Source organism: Choloepus didactylus, chromosome 25 (genome assembly GCF_015220235.1).
Source record: "Choloepus didactylus isolate mChoDid1 chromosome 25, mChoDid1.pri, whole genome shotgun sequence".
NCBI lineage: Eukaryota > Metazoa > Chordata > Mammalia > Pilosa > Megalonychidae > Choloepus > Choloepus didactylus.
Genome location: NC_051331.1, coordinates 7,331,497 through 7,352,382, shown reverse-complemented (window position 1 = coordinate 7,352,382; position 20,886 = coordinate 7,331,497). Strand labels below are relative to the sequence as shown.

Below are 20,886 nucleotides of genomic sequence, written 5' to 3'. Positions count from 1 at the left end.
AGGAACTTCTGGTCTTGGGACAGTGCCTGGCACAACCCACGGGCATGGACAGGAGCATTTCCACAGAATTTGGGAAGAAGTGTGTGTGTGTGTGTGTGTGTGTGTGTGTGTGTGTGTGTGTTGGGGGTGTCATCAAATTTCCAAATCTTGCTTAGCACAATGCCTGTCAGAAGTCATCCCAACAATGTTTGAGTACAAACTATGAACATTTTGTCAAGCATCTATTATGTCCCAAAGGCTAGCGGTACTTTTATTTCATTCTCATGACAATCCAATGAGGTAGGCATTCAAATCTCCATTTCCACGGAAGAGTAAAGGCAGGATGGCGGTCTTTCAGGCACCAGGAAGTAAGAAGTCGAGCTGGCACAGGGCCTGGCCCACGGGCGGCTCCAGGATCCCGGGCCAAAGGACTGATGGCGAGGGCGCAGGGAGCAGGTAGCCGGCTGAAGAGCTGGAAGGCGCGTCCGCACCCGGCTTACGCAGGCCTGCGTGCTGTACGGGGGCCGGGTCCCCGCCCTGAGGGTTCTGGAACCCGAGGGGGTCAAGCTAGAGACTCCTCTTCCTCCCCAATGGGGCTGGGCAGCCAGGACGGCGCCGGCCCCCGGGACCCGGGCACGGACCCCACCGAGCAGGGCTCGGGGGCTGGTGCCAGCGCGGGCGCGGGTGGCTCCAGGCCCGCGAGGGACTCGGGCTCGGACTCCCGCCAGCGAGGGTCCAGGAGGAAGTCCCCGCAGCGGCACTCCGGGGCCGCGCCGTCGGGGGCGGCGGCGCACGCGCAGCAGGCGGTGGTGGACGCCTCGGACACGCAGCTGTTCTTGCGACGCAGCAGCGACAGGCGCCGGCCCAGCAGGCCCCCGGCAGTACCCGCGCCCGCCGGCAGGAGGCGCTGCAGGAAGTCGCCGGGCACCTCGCCCAGAGGCGCGTCCGCGCCGTCCAGCCGCCGGAACTGCATGTCCTCTTTGGCCAGCCTGCGGGAGGGACCCCCACCCCCACCCGCCGGGGGTCAGCGCCACGGTCCCGCCCCTCTCAATGATTGACAGAGCGGGAAGAGAGGCCCGTTGCTGCCCCTGGCTCCACCCACCCCTTGGTCTCACTTCTCCCCAAACACCTTGAACCCTCAAGCCAGAGCCTGGCTGCAGCCTCGAACTCAGGCCCCAAAGCCTCAGGCGTGGCTCCGCCCTAACTCCTCGTCCACCCCCTCGGCCCGTCCAATCCTCGCAGACCTGAGTCCTTAGCTCCGCCCCCCCCCCAAGAAGGGCTGGGACCCCGCCCCCTGGCTCCCAAGCTCAACCCCCAGAGAATTTAACCCTTAGCTCTGCCCAAGTCCCCCACCGCCCCGTGGGTCAGATGCACCCTGCGAGGATAATGAGTCCCGGCCCCAAGCCACCTCGCCCCCCACCCCGCTGGCTCACGTGATGTCAAAGGTGGAGCCCTGGAAGGAGGGCTGCTGCAGCAAGAAGGCGGTGGCCGCCGTGTAGGGGGCGCGAGCATTGGCCGCGTCCCAGTACACGTCCTTCTCCAACACGGCCAGGTCGTCGTACATCTCGTCCACCGCCAGCATCGACACCTGCGGGGGCGGAGACGCGGGGCTGGACCCCTCACGACGAGGGTCCCCGTGGTGTCCGAAGGCAGAAGGGTGGTTCAGGGGACGGGGCCTGGCCCAAGTCTTGGAGGGGGGTGTGGGGTCCCTGGGGAGCCCGGGGATGGTCGCGACGGCGCGAGTCTCACCTGGAAGTTGCGGTCGATCAGGAAGTTGGTCTCAAAGTCGTCGTCGTCCTCTCCGAAGGGGTTGATGAGCTGCTCGGCTACCTGAGTTGGGGGCGGAGAGGGGAGGGAGTGGGCGGAGTGGGCGGAGCCTGGAGGCTTCCGCCCCGCCCACCCGGAAGTCCCCGCCCCACGCCCCACCCACCTTGAGCCAGCCCACATAGAAGAAGAACTGGAGCAGCGTGAAGATGGGCACGCACAGGTCCAGGTCGTGGTCTTTGTAGCCCTGCGCCGGGTCCAGGAACTGGCGACCGATGAGGCAAGCCAGGAAGTAGCTGTACACTGCGATGGTCACCACCTGGGGGCGGGCCCAAGGACCAATGACCAGGAATCATTGCGATGGGGAGGAGCGGGGTCGTGTCCCCTTCTCTCCCTGCCACTTGTGCATCAGGGCCTCTGCCACCGGGTATAAACGGAGGCACAGCGCCGTTACCTGGGTGTAGACGAGAGGTACGCTGATCCAGTCGTAGTGAAAGAGCATGCCGCACTTGGCCCGGAACATGTTCAGCTCCTGGGATGGGGGGCGGACATAGGTCAGGAGGGGGCTGCCCTTTGAGCTCACATATCGGTGAAGAAGTGTGGGAACCTGGGATGGAGACAGATGGACACCTGGTGGGAGGTGGGAGTGTGCGTTTGTGAGTTCCAGGGAGAGTTTTTGGTGGTGAGGGCGCACCTGGGGAGAGGGCCACCGTTCCCGGGGTGTAGGGGTGCTGCCCTGGAGGATGTTTGGATTCTGCTCCATGAGGATAAGTGAGAAACTGGGGGGCGCCGGCTTGGAGTGCTTGGAATCTGCCTCGTTGGGGGCGCGCAGCAGGGGCGCCGATGTGCACCCCCGCTCCAGGGCGCACATTTTCCCTGATGGGTCCCTTTGAATGACTTCACCCTGGCGGGCCCACCTCGAGAAGCAGCTTGAAGGCACTGTTGTCGCGGATGCGGCCCTCGTGCCGGGCTTGCGCCGCCAGGTTGCAGAACCAGACGCAGGGCACCCAGAACTTGTTGTAGGACGAGTTCAGGTTCTCGAACTTCTTGCGCTCCTCGCGGGTCATAAATCCTGGAGGGGCGGAGTCATGGTCGCTCGCCCCGCCCCTCGCCCCGCCCACCCCCGGGCCTGCCTGCGGGACCTTGGGCCTCACCCGCCTCCACTATATGGTCCATGGTGGGGAAGCGCTTGAAGACCGCGGTGCTGACGGAGCGCAGGATGAGCACCGCCGAGAGCCCCGCGTAGCGCATCAGCGTGCGCCGGTAGAGGCGGCCGCGCTCGTCGCGCCCGTGCACCGTGCCCACCACCACGCACATGAGCGCGTCCGGCAGCGGCATGGACAGGTACTGGTTCCACCAGCGGTTCACCACCAGCGTCACGTAGAAGCCTGCGTCGGGGACAGCAGGGCAGTCTGTCCACCCTGGCCACGGGTGGCCCCACCTGGGGCTGGGAATTTGGGGACCCGGGGCCTGAGAAGTTGTCAGGGAGACCCGGGCAAGGCTGGGTCACCCTGGCTCCTCGAGGATCACCTGGTCTGGAGTGCTGGGGGTCTCGGTATGGAGGTGGAGATGGGAGACCCATGCTAGGGGGCAGGTGGGTGGGTGCCACTGGGCAGGTGTCGTTGTTTGTGGAAGTGTCCAGCAGACCCACCTTGGCAGGTTTGTCACACCAGCCGCATGGTGCGTCCTGAGCGGGAGTGCGTGAAGGGATTGGGCACAGGGTCTATGTCGGGGAGCCCTGGGGGCCCAGGATAGTGGGAGGGATGTTGGGGTCACATGGGGGCCAGGGCAGGTGAAAGAAATGCCCACTTGGGGGTGGAGTCATAGGGACACCGGAGGGCGGCCTAGGACGTGTGTGTTGGGGTGCAGATGGGAGTCCCTGAGGTGACCTGGGATGGCTCAGGGGCGCATGTAACCAGGAGATATCCAGGATCTTGGGGTGCAGGGCTACACCTGGCCCAAGGGATCTAGGAATGAGGGGCTGGGGGGGGCTGGGTTTGAGTGGGAGTTAACACTCCTGGTCTGGGAGGTGACTCCCTCCTGGGCGTCCCTGGGGTGGAGGGTGGTAGAGGGGGCTGGGAATCTCACAGGGGCGGGACTGGGGCCTCGGGGAGGTCATGGGAGTGGGGGATCGCCGCCCGCACCGAGCACGAAGGAGATGGGGATGAGGCTGGCGTACTGGTCGCAGTAAATGACGAGCTTCTCGAAGTGGCGCTTCTGCCCTTCACTGAGCACGAAGCTGGGAGGCGGGGGGCGCGGGGTCAAGGACTGGGGGGTCTTGGGGGACCCCCACCCCAGCTGCAGATCTCTCTTCCCACCCGGGGGACCCCTCCCAGCCGCTTCTCGCAGCTCCTCCCCCTCCCCACTTCGTCCTCCCCCAACCTCACCGCTGCCCGGGGACGCGCGGGGGCTGCCCACCCCCGGCCGCGCGCCCACCCCGGGGGCCCCTCACCGGTAGGCGGCACTCAGCACCAGGTAGAGCGCCAGGAAGCAGAGCAGCTCCCGCCACAGCAGTTTGTAGATGCTGCCCCGCCACAGCAGCAGCAGCTGCGAGAAGCCGCCGAAGCGCGCGTTCGCCACGCGGGCCGTGTAGGTGACGGTCATGGCTGCGCCGGGCCGGGCGCGCCGCGGGAGACGCGGGCTCCACGGCACCCGGGCCGGGGGTCAAGGAACCGGGAGCTGCTGGGAGCTGGGAGGTGGCCGGGCTGGGCATGGTGGGTAAGGGGTGTCTCCTCCCCTGTCCGGGTTCCCTCCCACCCACCCCCAACCCGGGTCCCCCTCCTCCAGCCCTCCTGGCGCCGGCCACCTCCCCGCAGCCTCGGTCCTCAGGCCCCTGGCTTCCCTGGGGTCCATCGACAATCTACAGCACCCCCCCCCCAACTCCCCAGCCCCCAGTTCTTCCATTTCTAGTCTCTCCAGTGCCCCAACTCCCCCCACCCCCCTTTCCCAATTCCCCTTTCTTTCCCCCCACCTCTGGCCTGCTCCCCCAGCCCCCTGTCTGACGGGCCCCCTCTCTTGCACCCCCTGCCCCAGCCTTCTCCACATCCCACTTAACCAGCCGCCTTGGCTCTGCTCCCTCCCCCTTGCCTTCTGGTCCACCTTGACCCTCTGTCTCTTCCCCTGCCTCCCAAAACCTTCACTTCCTGCACGGAGGTCACCCAATGGCTTCCTGCCCTCAGGCTCATCTGTCCCCAGGGTCTTTCCTCCCCACCAATCCCCCCAACCAGGCCTGGCCCTTCTCACCTGCGCTGAGGGTGGACGCTGTGACTCGGGGACAGGGACAGGATGGGCAGGTGGCTCTGGCACTGGGTGGGAGGGGGTTGGGGATTGGGTGGGGGCTGCCCCTCCCTGGCCCGCCTCCCTTGGCGCAGCCTGAGAACTTTGTTTGGAGAAGTCCGGCAATTTGTTACCTGGGCCAGGAAAGAAATCTGCCCTCTCCTTCCCTTGCCCCATCTGGTCCGTCTCCCAGTCCTTGGCAGGTCCCAGGGGTCTTGGACCTGGGGCTGGGGAGGATGCAAAAGCTGTTCCCTTCCAGGTCCCAGTGTCACATACACACACTGCTCAGCAAGTCCAGGTCCCTGCACCCCCACCTCCAATCACACGCTCCCAAATTTGCACGCGCATCACAGACTCACAGACAAACTCGGCTTCCTGCAACACAACCATCGGTGACCCGGAGGCCGTGCACACTGCTGTAAAGTCGTCTAGGGTCCACAAAACACAGGGACACCAGCTCTAACCCTCTTCCCTAACATGCGCACGTCCAGATGTGAGGCAGAGGTTCCCTAACACACCACAACCAGAGCTCCAAACAGGGCAGGGACACAGAGGGGACCCCTCATTCCCCCATGATCACACGGGTCGCAGAGACACACACAAGGTCACCTAACCGGTCAAAGTCATTACACAGACGTCAGAACACCTGTCCTCCACTCACCACTCACAGTCGCCCAGAGGGAGGTAACACACATGTTTATTCCGGATCAGCACTGCAAGGAGATGCCCTCGTGGCACATCCCAGATGCAGTAACAGCTCCCCTAAACCCAGCAGCACCCAGTCCTGGGGTCAGAGCAGGCCCTGGTGGTCCCTTAGATCCACCAATATCACAAAGACACCCTCACACAAAGGCAGCTCTGCACCACCAGCCCACACATTTCCACACAGCTATAGGGTCACACCCAGGTGGGGTCACACCCATAACCCCTTGTGAAAATCAGTTGCATTTGCGCATACACAAGACGGCCCCTCACTGCGGCCACCCAACCGGACACACATGCAGGTCTCAGAAGCCCAGCACTGCTGTGAACACACAAGCTTGGGGACACAAAACCTTGTTCCCAGATTTGGCATGGATCCCGGACAGATGTTGTCCCACTATACACACCGGCAAAGCCAGCTCGCCCAGACTGGAACCAACGCTTTCTCCCATTCCAACCTAGGCTACACGCAGACGGTGTATGTGTGTGTGTGTGGGGGGGGGCAGGGGCTCAGGGTGCCAGGCCCGGCCCGGGAGGGGCGACCCCTGGGTCCCTCGCGTCCACCCTGCGCTGCGCGCGCGCTGGCAAGGTGCGCGGCTGATTCCGCGCGGCGACGCCCTGAGGCCGGGCGGGCCCAGGACGCGGTGTTCCCGGGGCCTGGCAGATGTCCGCCCCGCCTGGGTTAATTAGGATCCGGCCCCAGCCGGCCGTCCGGCCGTCTCAGACCCGCGCCTTCGCTGTCCAGCTGCCGGACAGCCCATAAACGGGGGGCGCGGGGATGGCGTGGGCGGCGCGCCAGCAGCTTTGGGAGCCTGGGTAGGGGCAGGCTGCGGGCTGATGGGCTGCCTTGGGGACCCGACCTGACCCTCCGTGTCCCCACCCTCCCTGAGCCAGCTCCCACTCCTCTGCAGGACCTCCGCCGGGCGCAGGCAGCTTGCCTGGACGAGCGCACAGGCTGAATAATTCTGACAGCGAAAAAGAACAAAAAAGTCCTTGTTGGACACGTGCCTGGTGCTGTTGTAAAGCATCCTTCCCGACGGCTGCAGGAAGTTGGTGCTCTTGTTAGAGCTGTTATCCGGGTAGGGAAACTGAGGCTCAGAAGACTCACTGCTCCATCGGGGTACAGCTGGGAGCTGAACCCAGAAAGTTTGGTCCCCAGTCTGGGGTCTTTGCCACTGGTGTGCACCAAGTTTGTTTATATGCAACGTGCCTACACCCAGGGGAGTTGGCTGGGGGGACACGTCTGGCTTCGCGGCTGGGTTCCCCTTGCTTGCACCCAGACTCTGGGTGTGCACAATTTCTCGCCACCAGCTCCTGACTCACGTAAATCCTCAGGCACCCCTTTCATCTCCCTTCGCCCCAAACACCTCTGGAACTTCCAACTGCCCAGGGTTGTTTGCCCCTGTACGTGGCCTCTGATAATGAGATAATGGGATAGTGGGTAGCCTTGGCCAGGGGCTGAAGTCAAGGGAGCCCACTGGTGGGAGGCTGCCCCGCAAATTGGGGTCACAGCTCTGTGAATGGCTCATCTCACATTCCCAGTTTGGAAATGAGGGGACTACAGCTCAAGAGAGCAGGGAGCCCACGCTGCAGGCTGCTCAGTGAAACAGCTGTGGGGGCAGGATGGGAGCCCCGAGTCCTCTGCCATGCTGCCCATTCCCCCATCATCCCTTTGTTGTAGCCCAGTGCTGGGAGAGGCTGATGGCACCCCGTGGGGCAGGAATTGGGGGACAAGCTGGAGACAGTTAATCCCCAGTCTGGCAGGCCCTGCCTCTGCCCAGGGCGCCCACTAATTCCCAAACCAAACAGCAGGCAGCGCTGGGCCCGCTGCCGGCCTAATCCACTCCCCGGCAGCCTGGGGCCAGCCAAGGGGCCTCCTGGTTCCCACGCTCTGAGACTCCGGATGTCCTTCTCCTCCACCCCGGGCCTCACAGCCCCAGCAGGGACGCCCCTACCCATACAGAGCTAGGAAAAGGTTCTTAACCCCTTACCCAAGCCATGTCCCTTCCAAAACTGCTACACTAAACATGCATTTCTATTAGATCTCCGTTGTGCTTGGGCTTTTTGTGCAGTGCCCAACCTGTGCAACTGTACACAGCAGGGCTGACCACCCGCCCCCCCCCCCCCATTAACATCCACGCTTTTTAAAGATCATTTTATTGAGGATCGGGAGGTGAGGGGGGGGCAGCTGCAGCCCACCAGCCCCACCAGGGGGAAGAGAGCCCCTCCTCACCTCCCACCCCCTCAGTGGCTCCCCCTGCACCTGAGGGGAGCCACTGAGGGGAACTTTGTGCAAACTCTGCCCTGGGCCAGGGGGAGGGGGGAGAAATGGCGGGTGGGTGTGAAAGAGGAGCAGCTGCAGCAGGCCGTGCTACTGGGCGCTGGGGGGCTTGTAGGGCTCCAGGAGGAGGGCAGAGAAGGTGTTCACCTTGTCTGCCCCCCGCACCTCGTGCGGCAGCAGCGGCAGCTTCACGATGTGGAAGTCTTCATAAAGGTCCTCCATCTGTGACCAGCGGGGAGGGCCCAGAGGGTGGGGGTGGAGCCGGAAAGGTCAGAGGTCACTGGGCTGGACCTCCCGCCCCCCTCTCCAGGGTCAGAGATGCCCAGCCCTGGCTAGCCATCGTCCTTCAGCGCCAGAAACTGGGGCAAGGGGCCAAAGTTGGGGCCAAGGGCTCAAGGTTGAGGCAAAAGGTCAGAGAACACAGTAAAGGGTGGGGGGGGCCCAGGGTCACAGGTCTGAGGGCCGAGGACGGTGCCGGGCGGCGGGCAGCCGGACGCACCTGGTCCAGGTACTTGGCCTGGATCTTGTGGCGGGCCTCACACATCTTGCAGGGCTTCTCAGTGTCGGGGAAGACGAGCTGGTTGACGATGATGTTGTGCGTGTCAATCTTGCACTTGGCTAGCTCCTGGATCAGCCTCTCTGTCTCGTACAGGGACAGGAACTCGGCGATGCACACGCAGATGAAGGTCGTCTGCTCCTGGGTGTGCCGGGGAAGGGGGACGGAGGATGGGGAGGGGTGGGTTCCAGCCCCTGGCCCCGTGCTGCCCACTGCCCGCCCGTCCGCCCGGAGTGCCGACTCACAGGGTCCTTGAACTGCTCGCTGACGGAGCGGATGACGGGCAGGGTCTCCTCCAGCTTGGAGGCCAGCTGGTCGGCGTTCATGTCCCCGAGGCCCAGCATGTTGCACATCTGTGGGGGGGAGGGTGTGGGAGGGCTTGCGGCTTAGCTGGGGGGCTCAGCACGCAGCCGGGGCAGGGGATCGCAGACCACTCTGGGGGTGCCCTGGACCCCTTCCAATAGGCCAAGGCACGTGCCCCTGGGCAGACCCGATGCTGTTTGTGGGGGGCCGTGGCCAAGGGGTTTGACCTCCTGGAGCCTCAGTTTCCCCATCTGTAGCTCTTATCTCCTAGAACTGTTGTGCTCAATGAGCGGACACGTGCTCAGAGCAGCGCCTGGCATGTAGAAAAGGGTCCAACAAAATGTTCCTACCCGATGTGCAAGTCCCCATAGAGAATTATACATGATAGGGAGGTGTAAAAGGTCAGAAGATACAGTAAAGGGTCAAAAGACCACAGTGTAGCAGGGCTGTCATGATAATAACCCAGGGCGGCGTGCTCGGGATCTCCATCTGACAGACAAGGAAGGTGAGGCCCAGAGAGGTCGAGTGACTTGCCTGGGGTCACACAGCTCATGAGTATAGAGGATTTGAACCCAGGCGGCCTGGCTCTGGGAGATGTGTCCTCACTCAGGCTCTGTCCTGTGGGTGGGGGCTGGGAGTGGGGGGGGGGTCTCCCGGCGGAAGGCGCAGACCAAGATGGGGATTGTGGGGAAGGGGCTGTGCCTGCCTGTGAGATGAAGGGGCTGATCTGGTTCTTGATCTGCATGAGGCGACCCAGGCCCCGCTCGACGATGGTGGGAAAGTTGAGCAGTCTCAGCGTGTGGCCCGTGGGCGCCGTGTCAAACACCACCACCGAGAAGTTCATGCCCTTCACCAGCCTGCGGGGAAGCAGGGGTCAGGCCCGCCATGCCCCCCGACTCCCGCAGCCCCTCCCTGCCCCCTCCAGGCCGCTGCCCCCCGCCGGCCGGCCTGGCTCGACCTCATGACCTCGGCGTAGCTCATGGCCTCGTCGATGCCCGGGAAGGCGCTCATGGCCTCCTGCATCATTTTCTTGCCCATGCTCAGCACGTTGTCCTCCTCGAAGAACTCGTCGGGCAGCTCCGCCACGCCCAGGCTGGGGTCGATCTCCTGGGGGCCGAGGGGGGCGGGACTCAGGCCGCTGCTCTGCTGGGGACCCCTGTACCCACAGGCCCTGGGGAGTTTTCATGGCTGGCGAGACCCCCCAACGCGGGCCCTGTTTTCCCTTGGGGACTCGTGGTCTCGGACGGCCTCACAGGGAGTCATGCCATGGGGTAGACTGCTGGGAAATGACACTCGGTGACCCGTGTCCCCAGAGGGAAGCCAAAGCCCACCGCAGGGCCTTGTCACTGGCCTATCCCTCGTCTGCAACTCACCTCCCCAAGATGCTTCTTGACCAGCGCCTCGATTTCACCAGATTCCTCCGCTAATGGGCCCTCCCCTGCCCACCTTTTATCTACAGCCCAGCTCCCCAAAGCCCCTCGGCCCCTTCCCTGACTTATTTCTCCTTAATCTTAGCCTTTCTTCACATCTCTATGGGATTTACTCAGGGTGTTTATTGTCTGTCTCCCCGGCTGGAATGCCAGCCCCACGAGGGCAGGGGCTTTTCTGTCTTGGTCACTGCAGTGTCCCCAGCACTTGGAACAGCGTCTGGCTCACAGGCAGCCCTCAGCACACATGTGGACTCCACGGAGAGGTGAGCACCCCCGGGGGCCCCGGCCAGTCCCTCTCCATCCTCTGCCCCTATCGCCCCTTCTTGGCAATTTCATGGATCCCTTGTGGGAGCCCCCCCATGCGCTGGCCTCAAAAGTCCCTCCCTCCAGGGGACTTGCCCACCCGTCACCCCGCAGGCACACCCTTGGTGGGTTATTCCTGGTCGTTAGGCCACCTCTACCCTCCCACCCAAGTTCTGACCGTCACCTCCTTGCCCCCTGCCTCGCTGATTCTCCCTCTTTGGGCCACTTTGTCCCGTCACCCCTGTGTCCCTCTTGGCCGGCACACTTTTGTGGCTCAGGTGCCACAGGATGTCTTGGCAAATACGCACTCTTCCCTTGTAGTTGGGAAAATCCCCAGCCTAGTTACTCCTAACTCTCTGGTTGTGGAACGCAGGGACGTGCGCCAACTGGATAAGGAACTCCCACCTTGCTCCCCCTTCCTGGTCAAAATTGCCGACGGGCACTCGACGAGCCAGACGACAGTCCTGGGTCCCCCTTTCCCCCTCCAAAGTGTTGATGTCACATCTTCTCCTGCCTCAGACTTCTTCTGTCCCATCCGCCCCTCTCACCCTCTGCTGAGGCCCTCACTCACCTCAGGCATCGTGAGAAAAGAGAAGCCAGTGGCGGCAACCCCCCTCATCTGCTCCCGGGAAATGCCCCAGTTCCTGCGTTCCCTCTGGATCCCCGACCCTGGCAGAGCCCAAGTCCGGGGCCCATGTGCCGGATGGAGCTCATGCCAGCCTGGGGACTCTCCTCTGCTAGCATAGTCTTGGCCTCCTGCGACATCATTTGTTCCTCCCTGTTGGAGTGTTTGCTGCCGGAAACGTGCTCTAGATCTCCTTTCTAAAAAAGCCCTCCTTCCCCCACACCCTCCTGCAACGATGGCCTGATTTCTCTGGCAATGCTTCTCAGAAAAGCGGTTCAGAGCTACTAACTCCTCCTCCTCACCTCACCCACCCCAGCCGTGCTTTTGCCTCCACTCTTTCCAAAACAGATGCACCTTCCAGAATGACGACTTCTTCCTGCCGGAAACCCTGTCTCTCCTGGGTGCTCAGGACGCCACACTCCCAGGCTTTCCTCCGGCCTCACTGGTGGCTCCTCCTACTCCTCTTCTGGAGGAATGCTGATGTGTCCCCAGGCTTGTTTCTGGGCCTTTCTGTTCTCTCACACTCCCATCCATTCACCTGGCTTTAAATACCACCCTTGGGACAATGACCCCCAAATCAAACACACAACGGGCACCTTGGATTCACCATGGCCAAAACAGAACTCTTGATTCCGCCCCCCTACACCTGCTCCTCCCCTAGTTTTCCGCATTCCATCTGCTCACAGGGAGACAGCTAAGAGTCGTACTTAATCCATCCCTTTTTCTCCATCACAACCAAGAAGCTTCAATGCTTTACTCCCAAAACACATTCCAAATCTGACCACTTCTCCCCCAGCGTTGTGCCCCCACCCTCATCTTGGCTGCTGTCATCTGTGCCTGGTTACTGCCACAGCCTCCTCGCTTGTCTCCCTACTTCCACCCTCTCTGTGACGATCCACTCCTTGTGGCAGCCAGAGGGAGTGTTTCAAGACATAGAATTGGCCATGACAGTGCCTGGCTTAAAACTGATGGTTTCCCATTAAACTTGGAATCAAAGCCTAACTGCTCACTGTGGCCTGCAAGAGCCTACGCCATCCGGTCCCTTCTCCTTTCCACCCCCTTGCTCACTGAGCTCTGGCCATTCAGCTCCTCAAACATTCTCTACTTGTTGCCCGTGGGTATGTTGAGAAAGAGGTGGAATCAGGAGAGACATACAGTGTAGAATGGGCAGGGCAGGGTGGCTAATGGTGGGGGCCTTTGTCAGACGTGGGGGGTTGAGCCCTGCTCCACTCACCATGGCGAAGAGGTTGTCATAACCTTTGACCTTGGTAGGCACCTTGGAGAACTTCTGGTCAAAAGCGTCTGAGATGTTGTGGGCTGGGTCTGTGGAGATGATCAGAACGCTCTCCCGCCCCTTGGAGAGCTGGACCGCCAGGCTGCAGCTGGATAAGGGAAAGGCCGAAAGGTGGGGAGAGAGGGGTTGGGCTCCCCTGTCCCAGATCTGCAGGGGAGATGTGAGACCCTAACAGCGGGGGACCCAGATTGGCAGGGTCCATGTGCAGGATCACGCCTGGAGCCTTGATTCCTGCAGGGAGCGACCCTCTGGAACTTCACTTATTGGCCCATCAGATTGGGCTGTGGTGGTAAGGCTCAGCCGACTGAGTCAGTCTGGCTTGGTGCTTGCTTCTTTTTTTGGTGGGTACAGAGGGGCATGGTCCAGCCAACCAGCCAGCATAATTTGACCCTGTGCCCCTCCCTCATCTCGAAGTTAAGGGGTCCCTCGCGGCTCCTGCCAAGCTCAGGATGGTTCAGTCCACTTGTCCAAGGTAACTTGCCCCAGCGACCCCTCTCTCTCCTGTGAGTTGAGTTTGGTTTGGCCCAGTGAGACTGGGAGAGTCTGATCAGGTGGCCCTAGACAGGTTTCACGGTCAAGAATAATTTCCCCCGGTGCCCCTCTCCCTCCCCCTACTCCGAGCTCACTCTGGTACGGTCCGGCTGAGTGGGACATCTAAGTGTCCTCCCACCCCCGTGAGCTGGGCTCACTGTGGTTCGGCCCTTGCGCCCCCACGGGGATGGTTCAATTCAGAGATCGCCCGGAAAGTCTCTTCCCTTCGCCCCAGGTAACTTTCAGAGAGTATGATTCGGAAGACTCCCGCCCAGCCCCCGTCCCTGACCTCCCCTTTTCCAGTGGAACGTCCCACCCGTCCTCCCGGCCCCCGCCGCGGTCTCCTCACCTGCAGGTGGTCTTGCCCACGCCACCCTTGCCCCCGACAAAGATCCATTTAAGGCTGCGCTGCTCGATGATGTTGCTTAGCGTGGGCTCCAGCGGCTCCACATCAGGGGCATCCTCGAACTCGTCCGCCTCAACCCCCCACCCGGCCACCCCTGCCGCCATCTTGGAACCGGCTCACGTGACTGGGCGGAGCGCACCATGCAAAGAACTGGAGGGGGCACGTTCCTTCTGCCATCCCCATCAAGGCTCGGAGCTTGAATTGATTTCCTTGCGGCACGTTTCTAGAAGCGAATAGAAGCCCTGTTTCCTATATTTTCCGCTTGTGGCGCTCCCCTTGCCGATTTCTCTGTCTATATCCTTGCAAAGACTCCCCCTGCCTAAATAATATTTGGTACGTCTCAGGCTACTCCCCTCCACTGATTGGACCCGAAGTCTCTCAGCTCGCCTCTCATTGGCCACATCTTTTCTGCCTGCCACCAATCACTCTACTGTTCCAGTAGCGCCAACCTCTCCTTAGCAACCCGCCAAACACTGGTTGCCTGCCCTGTAGGTGAAGTTAGATCCGAGGTCCGCCCTGGGCTGGCCGCCCGGGCTCAACTTCGTGTCGATCCTTTCCCCACCTCTTTTCCCAGTTGGGTCTCAGCAACGCCTCAGGTCCGCCCCGTCTATCATCCGGTTGGCTGCGAGCCGCCTGGCTCCTGCCGCAAACCGATCATAGACGTATTAATTAGTTGACTGGAGTCAGGTGCCCGGGTTGAGATTGGGTTAGAGGGAGAGACTCCATTTGTGGATAGTGTTTGTGCATCCTGAGCCGTATCCCCGAAAAACCCCTGTGCCCTCTGCTCCCCGTTCGAGGGGATGCTTGTCTGAGCCTCTGCCCTGGGCAGGAATACAAGCGGCGTCCTGGGCCCAGTTCAGAGATACTTCCCCATCCGTAGGTAGGGACTCCAGTCTTGAAATACCCCCAGCTTCATTTGGGTACTCCAGCCTCGAACATACCCCTAGTTTCAGACGAGGACCCCAGCGCCACGGAGCTGGCTGCGTCCCCATTCCCAGATGGGAGCTCCATCCCTGATATAGGCACTCAACCCAGAGGTACCCCCGGTTCTGATCGGGGTACCCAGCTTAGATATACCTACTTGGGGACCCAAGATCCAAAGCGTCAATTGAGCACACAGCCCCAGAAGGGGTCCCTCCCCTCTTAGACATTCTCCCGGGATTCTAGCCCGGGAAAAGCAAACGTGTCCCCAGTTCCTAACGGGACCCGCAGTCCAGAGAGCCAGCTGCAGGCCCCAGTCTCAGACAATCGTCGCTTTCCTGGGGCATCCGGGTGTGCGTAACCCCAACCAGAACCCAGCGGGATTTTAAAAGCCGGCCCCGCCCAGGTCCTAGGCCTCGTTGGCCCCGCCCCTTCGGCCCCGCCCCCCACAGCCACCGCCTGCAGGCCAGGCCTCTCTTCCCGGCATGCCTTGCCCGGGACGAGGCGAGTCGGGCGCGAGGCGCGGGGCCGGAGCGGCCTTCCCGGAGTCCTTTGCGCGGCACCTGGCGACAAAATGGCTGCCCGAGGGAGACGGGCGGAGCCTCCGGGCCGGGAGGCGCCGGGCCCCGCGGGCGGTGGCGGCGGCGGCGGCGGGAGCCGATGGGCCGAGTCGGGGCCCGGGACGTCACCCGAGAGCGGCGACGAAGAGGTGTCGGGCGCAGGTTCGAGCCTGGTGTCGGGCGGCGTGAACTTGTTCGCCAACGACGGCAGCTTCCTGGAGCTGTTCAAGCGGAAGATGGAGGAGGAGCAGCGGCAGCGGCAGGAGGAGCCGCCCCCGGGCCCGCAGCGCCCCGATCAGCCGGCCGCCGCGGGCCCTGGGGAGCCGAAGAGGAAGGGCGGCCCGGGCCCCACGTTCAGCTTCGTAAGGAGCCGCGGGGGTGGGGGCGGGCGCCAGGGCCTTCCCTGGCAGGGGGGAATCGGGGCCCGAGAAGGAGGATCGGAATCCACATTGACACCACTTCCCCCCAACTCTGCCCCGAAGAGGGGGGCTGGGGCCGTCCCGGCCACCCGCTGAGGACGCGGAGCCTGGATTCCCGTCGAGAAGGGTCTGGGGGCGGGGATCCCCGGAGACTGGCCCGCGGGAGCCGGGAGCGGGGGAATCGCACCCGGATACCAGGATTCTGAGTGGTTCCCGGACTTTGGGTCCCCGACTTTGGGGAAGGAGGGCTAATTCAAGTCCTGGAGTCTGAGCTCTGTGGAGTTAGAGACTCGGACCGCTTCCTGTTTGACCTGAGGAAAACTGCTTAACTTTCCTGAGCCTCATTTGTGCAGTGTCCACTTACTGAGCACCTTACTTTGTGCCGGGCGTTGTGCGAGATGCTGGGTATGCAGTGGTTATCGTGACAGGCAAGAACCCTGCTGTCCTGGAACGGCTAAGCTGGCCTAGCCTCATTTTCTCTATTAGCAAAAATGGGGTTCTAGCCTCTTTGAATATAGTAAGGGTATATGGTGAGGCAATCCAGGAATAGTGGTTATCTCTTGGCCTGTTTTATAGGAAGGGTTAATTAGTGGTTCTCAACAGGATATGATTTTCTCTCTCTTCCTTCTCCTCCTCCTCCTGGGGACACATTTGGCAAAGGCTTGGGACATTTTTGGTTGTCAGATCTCAGTGTGTGTGTGGAGGGGTGCTACTGGCATCTAGTGAGCAGAGTCCAGGGATGCTGCTAAATATCGTCCAGTGCACAAAACAGACCGCCCCAGCCAAGAATCATCTGGCCCCAAATGTCAGCAGTGCCGAGATCCAAAATCCCTGAGCTAAATAAAAGAAATGGGACCTTTTTTGGTCATCTCTGGGCTCACTTTGTTTCTGGCATTGAGATCAAGTCCCTGTGGCACGGAGAAAGAAGTGTGTTGACCCGGGGGTGGGGATGGGGTCAAGATCCCGATTCAGCTGTGTATTTCTGAGTCTGTGTATTTTGAGGGTGGCAGAAGGGTCGGGACCTGGGTTGGTGTGAGAACTGGGGATGGAGGCTGGGTGCCCTTCCGTGACTGGGAGTGTCAGGAGTTGCCATCGTCTCTTTTATTTGTTCATATCGAGGGGCTGTTGTGAGAGCACCCCCCCAGAGTAGCCCGGTTAGGTTAGGTCTTGCTTGGTTAAGGATGCTGTCTGTAGCTTTGGACTCACCTGATTGTGAATCCAGCCCCACTGTTGGCTGCCAGCATGACCCGGGGATGGCCTCTCCTTCTCCAAGTCTTTTCTTGTCTGTAAGATGGGCACGATTATAACGTTCACCTTGGACTAACTGTGAATGTCGAACCGAGAGGCTAACATCCAAAACACCCGGCTTGGCACTTGGCATATAGTAAGTGCTCAATAAAGGGAGCTGCAAGGGGAGGACGAGGCCTCAGCGTGGAGAGTGACGACAGAGCCTGTCCCCCCCACCAAGGCGGGTTCTCTTCTCGCTCCCGGGGAGGGCAGCCCGGGGGCCCAGGGCTGCCTGGGCACCACGGGCTGGGGGCAGGCGCTAAGAGTTGCATGTACTCCTCTCTGATTGCTGCGCAGGTCGGCCGGCTGGCGGAGCTGGGCGCGGCGTCGGGACGGGCCGCCGGGCCGGGCTAGGAAGGTGTAGTGGGCCTCAGCACCGCCACGGGCGGGCCCCGGCTCCCGTAACCGTTGCAGTCTTCTGTCCCTTCACCCAGGTGGGCAAGCGCAGAGGCGGGAACAAACTAGCCCTCAAGACGGGAATAGTAGCCAAGAAGCAGAAGACGGAGGACGAGGTGAGCGGGCCTGGGTGCCAGGGGGTGCCCTGCCGTGTCTTCTCTCCTGAGCCCTGTCCCTGCTGGAGTGGTGCGGGTGGGGTAGGAGGGCTGTACGCCAGGTCCCAGATATCTCGATCCTGCCTGTCTTTCCCTCAAATCCGGAGCCTTCTAGAAGGACAGCTCTCAGGGTGGGTCAGCTGCCTCGGGACAGACCTGATCCCAGTTCCTGGCCCCCCTGACAGCCCACTCCCCACCGCTTTGTTCCTCCTCCTCCCCCTTGTCCCAGGTATTAACAAGTAAAGGTGACGCGTGGGCCAAGTACATGGCAGAAGTGAAAAAGTACAAAGCCCACCAGTGTGGCGACGATGATAAGACTCGGCCCCTGGTGAAATGACCCCTTTCCCCGCCTGCCCACGGCCTTGGACTCTCTGCGATGTACATACTATTTAATGTGGCGGCAGCGGCGGCGGCCTTCCCCCGAGGACTTACACATAGAAGGACACCGAGATGCTTCCCGCAGCCGCGGACGATTCTCCAGGACTCTTTTTTTTTTACCTTGAGCACTTGCCTCCTGAGACTTCATAGAACAGTGGTTTACTGTCCCCCCTTCCTTCCTCTTCCCGCTGCCCTGCTCTCTCTGGCTCTCTCTGTCTTCCTCTCCTTCCGCCCTCCCCTCCCTGCCCTTAGTCATCACTTCTGGGAAGTAAAGAACTTGATTTAGTGCTGGAGCTGTGTGCTTAGTTGGCCTTCTTTGCCCTCTAACCTGAGCCTTCCCCCGGGGGCCAGTGCACCCACCAAATCCCGGTCCGGCCAAGTGAGGGGGCCGGACGCTGAGAGGCAGGCCCCCTCCTGCCGGCTTGGACTCTCCGCAAGGCCCATGACCCCCCTCTTCCTCCCCGCCCTGACCGCACCCTCACTGTGGCTCCTTAGCTTCACTTTCTCTTTCCACTCCCATTTCAGCTGAGCCTGAGCTGTTAATTTGTTTGTTCAGCAGGCGCTTATTGAGCACCTGCCTGTGTGCCAGCTCTGTTCTAGGCCCTGGGGCCACTGCAGGGAGCAGAACAGACCCCGCTCCTTGCCTCGGCGAATGAGCGACCGTTTGGGTGGCCACAGCTCAGGTAGAAGGAACAGCCGGGCAGGGACTGAGGTGGGAGAGGGCCCGGCCCTTTTGGGGAGCCTCAAAGGGGCCAGTGTGACCAGCACCGAGGCAGTGGGGGTGGGGGGGGCAGACACAGGAGGTTTTGGTGGCTGGAGGCTCGGGTGTTGACAAGGGAGGGGGGAAGTAGGGCTGGGGTCCTGGATTCCAGAGAAGCTGCTCCACACTGGAAAATACAGACAGGGAAGGGGCCCTCAGTCCTCCCAGTCACTTGGATCCCCTCCTAGGGAGACCATAGTCTGCTCTGCCCAGAGGTATATATTCTTAAGAGAAGGGCAAAGGGGTGTGTTTGTCCCACTGTGCTTATGACACATCCAGGGATGGAGCATCTTGAAGGAACTTTGACTCACTTACTGCCCTCTGATGCTCCTTGCATTTCTCTGCCCTCCTCCTGGCCCCACCTGCCCATCTTGGGTCTTTATCTCCACCAAGTCCACAAGTGTTGTCTAAACATGTCCACTGAGGCCCTTACCCTTTGGCCCCATCTCAAATCCGCAAATCCTGGAGCAACATCCACGGGCCACCACCAAGCAGGAGCACTGAGCAGTTGGCACACTTGCCCACCCCCTTGCCAGGTTCCCACCATCAAGCGAGAGAGGACTGTTCCTCACTGGCCTGGACAGCACCGGGCACGGGGGACCTTGGAGGCCAAGGGAGGAAGGATGGACGGCTCTGGTCCTTGGAGAGGGCTGAATTAGTACCCTCCTAGCATCCCAGATGGCCAGGTCATGTTGAGTGGGGTGTGTGTGTGTGTGTATATGTGTGTTCACTTAAATACTGAGTACCGATTGTGCTTGGTCACCAAAACAGACATAAACCCCTTCCTCAGGGAACTGACATTCGAGTGGGGGGGAGCAGGAGAAATAAATAAAATGCAGAGCACCTGGGATGGTTATACATTCTAAGGAAAGAAGCAGAAAAGGGGGGTAAGATGAGGGTGGGAGAGATGGCAATTTTAAGTTGATCAGGGACAACTTCCCTGAGAAGGTGACATTTGTTCCCAGCCTGAACGAAGGAGGTGCATGGAAGGGCATTGCTGGCAGAAGGAACAGCAGGCACAAAGACACCAAGGTGAAACCCCACCTGGCTTGTCAAAGCAACAGCCAGCAGGCTTTGGAACAGGCTGCCTGCCCCTTCTTGCTTCCTGCTAATGCACAGTAACGCTGGTGTGGTTGATTTTTCCACAACAGCTCTTGCTCCTAATTTGGAGATGGTGAGCTGGCCCAGGTGTGACTTTGGCCTTGGGGACAGAATGTGTGTGTCGGGGGAGGGGACACACGAAGCCATCTCCTCTCCCGAAGCCACCAGCATCACTGAATCTTTGAAAAGAAACTCAGAAATACAAGTGGGAGAAGTAGGTCGTCTCTGCAGAAGCTCAGCCTCTTCTGAAGTATCAGGAGGCAGGAGGAGCTAGTGAAATCCAGATACCTCCCTTCACTGGGCACACCAGCAATGACCTGGGAGAAGTCTGAAGGGGAGGAAACTCAAATCCAGGTCTCTGTGAATCGAAATCCTGGCTTCAAACCCTATTCTGGTGCCTGATAGCTGTGCCATCTTAGGTAAGTCACTTCTACGTTTCAGGTTCTTCCACTGTAAAAGGGGGGTAAAAATAGAGATGCATCTCTAGGGTCAAGTTTTAAAGTTAGGGCAATCGTCACAGCGTCAACCTGAACCTTGACAAGGCTTAAAACGGCGCTTTGCTTCTTTAGGTGAAGCAGTTGGCTCGTTTGGGGCTGTTTGAAAAATGCTGCCCTTGCAAGACGCACAGAGCGGCCGTTGTAAACTGAGAGCGCGTTGGTCTCCCATCTCAGATTCACGGTCGGGCACCACCTCCCGAATTTTTTTTTGCACTGAGCGCTTCTAGCTGAAACGAAGTGTTTGCCGTGCACAGGGCCGTCGTCGGAATTGCATGAAATAACATTTGGAAACCGCCCGACACGCGCTGTAGGTGCTTAAGAAATAGGAAAACGCCTTGTCCCGATTCAGCACTTCTGGGGAGAGGACGAAATAAGACTTTCGTGACCACGCGGGCAGCAGGGGCCACTCTGCTCTGCCCCGCCTCCCGCCTCCAAGGCGAGCGCAGGCAGCAGGAAACTTGACCTACAAAGAAGGGGGTGGTGAGCCTAAACAACTTCTCTCCCGCATCCCCTTATCTGGGGCATCCCTCAACGCTGACCACAGGCTCCTACCGGCCCCCCCGCCTCCATGGACCCCGCGAACCAGCCCCCAGTCCCACCCTTCTGCTCCACACCCAACCTGGCGGGTCCCCAGCCCGCCCACGTTCGGGTCTCAGGCAGAACCCGGAAGCGCGGCGGCCTGGGCGCGAGGCACAACGGGATTTGTAGTTCTCCGGCTCACGGGAGGGGCCGGGGAAGGCCAGAAAACGGACTTTGCGCATGCGTCGGTGGCGGACTTTCGCACGTGTCTCTCGAATCTTGTTTCTCTGCAGCAGGGGGTCTGCGGAGGTCAATCTTCGTTGCTCCTTTAGTGAGACTTCCTGACTCTCGGGGAGTTGGATGCCAGGTGGCCCTACCCAAGCCTGGAAGGCCCCCGGGCCGATACTCTGTTTTTCATGAGTGAACGGAGCCGGGGCTGAGTT

At 61.0% G+C, this 20,886-nt stretch overlaps 3 protein-coding genes across 3 annotated transcripts; 1 reads left to right on the top strand and 2 right to left on the bottom strand.

The window, feature by feature from the left end:
* Positions 1–235: 235 nt before the first annotated feature.
* On the bottom strand, positions 236–4,347 carry BEST2 (bestrophin 2). The gene is made up of 9 exons (XM_037818515.1): positions 4,196–4,347; positions 3,888–3,982; positions 2,898–3,131; positions 2,661–2,815; positions 2,198–2,275; positions 1,910–2,062; positions 1,729–1,809; positions 1,413–1,567; positions 236–968 (listed from the first exon to the last, which is right to left on the bottom strand). The coding sequence occupies exons 1-9, from the start codon at positions 4,345–4,347 to the stop codon at positions 542–544; spliced, it is 1,530 nt and encodes a 509-aa protein (XP_037674443.1). The 3' UTR covers positions 236–541.
* Positions 4,348–7,862: 3,515 nt separating this feature from the next.
* On the bottom strand, positions 7,863–13,581 carry GET3 (guided entry of tail-anchored proteins factor 3, ATPase). The gene is made up of 7 exons (XM_037818529.1): positions 13,394–13,581; positions 12,454–12,601; positions 9,820–9,968; positions 9,568–9,718; positions 8,804–8,911; positions 8,502–8,699; positions 7,863–8,224 (listed from the first exon to the last, which is right to left on the bottom strand). The coding sequence occupies exons 1-7, from the start codon at positions 13,552–13,554 to the stop codon at positions 8,093–8,095; spliced, it is 1,047 nt and encodes a 348-aa protein (XP_037674457.1). The 5' UTR covers positions 13,555–13,581; the 3' UTR covers positions 7,863–8,092.
* A 1,320-nt stretch (positions 13,582–14,901) lies between these two features.
* Positions 14,902–17,859, top strand: TRIR (telomerase RNA component interacting RNase). Its single transcript, XM_037818530.1, has 3 exons — positions 14,902–15,293; positions 17,072–17,149; positions 17,418–17,859. The coding sequence occupies exons 1-3, from the start codon at positions 14,946–14,948 to the stop codon at positions 17,523–17,525; spliced, it is 534 nt and encodes a 177-aa protein (XP_037674458.1). The 5' UTR covers positions 14,902–14,945; the 3' UTR covers positions 17,526–17,859.
* The last annotated feature ends 3,027 nt before the right edge of the window (positions 17,860–20,886 follow it).

What these genes read in the sequence shown, in the direction of transcription:
- BEST2 (XM_037818515.1), bottom strand. Translation starts at nt 4,347, where the DNA reads ATGACCGTCACCTACACGGCCCGCGTGGCGAACGCGCGCTTCGGCGGC. An exon ending in CCCCATCTCCTTCGTGCTCG is followed by an intron (nt 3,132 to 3,887) that starts GTGCGGGCGGCG and finishes TCCCCGACGCAG; the next exon opens with GCTTCTACGTGACGCTGGTG. An exon ending in CCTTCAAGCTGCTTCTCGAG is followed by an intron (nt 2,276 to 2,660) that starts GTGGGCCCGCCA and finishes CCCCCATCCCAG; the next exon opens with GAGCTGAACATGTTCCGGGC.
- GET3 (XM_037818529.1), bottom strand. Translation starts at nt 13,554, where the DNA reads ATGGCGGCAGGGGTGGCCGGGTGGGGGGTTGAGGCGGACGAGTTCGAG. An exon ending in TCAGCCCCTTCATCTCACAG is followed by an intron (nt 8,912 to 9,567) that starts GCAGGCACAGCC and finishes TCCCCCCCACAG; the next exon opens with ATGTGCAACATGCTGGGCCT. An exon ending in AGGCCAAGTACCTGGACCAG is followed by an intron (nt 8,225 to 8,501) that starts GTGCGTCCGGCT and finishes CGCTGGTCACAG; the next exon opens with ATGGAGGACCTTTATGAAGA.
- TRIR (XM_037818530.1), top strand. Translation starts at nt 14,946, where the DNA reads ATGGCTGCCCGAGGGAGACGGGCGGAGCCTCCGGGCCGGGAGGCGCCG. An exon ending in CGGGCCCCACGTTCAGCTTC is followed by an intron (nt 15,294 to 17,071) that starts GTAAGGAGCCGC and finishes CCCTTCACCCAG; the next exon opens with GTGGGCAAGCGCAGAGGCGG. An exon ending in AGCAGAAGACGGAGGACGAG is followed by an intron (nt 17,150 to 17,417) that starts GTGAGCGGGCCT and finishes CCCTTGTCCCAG; the next exon opens with GTATTAACAAGTAAAGGTGA.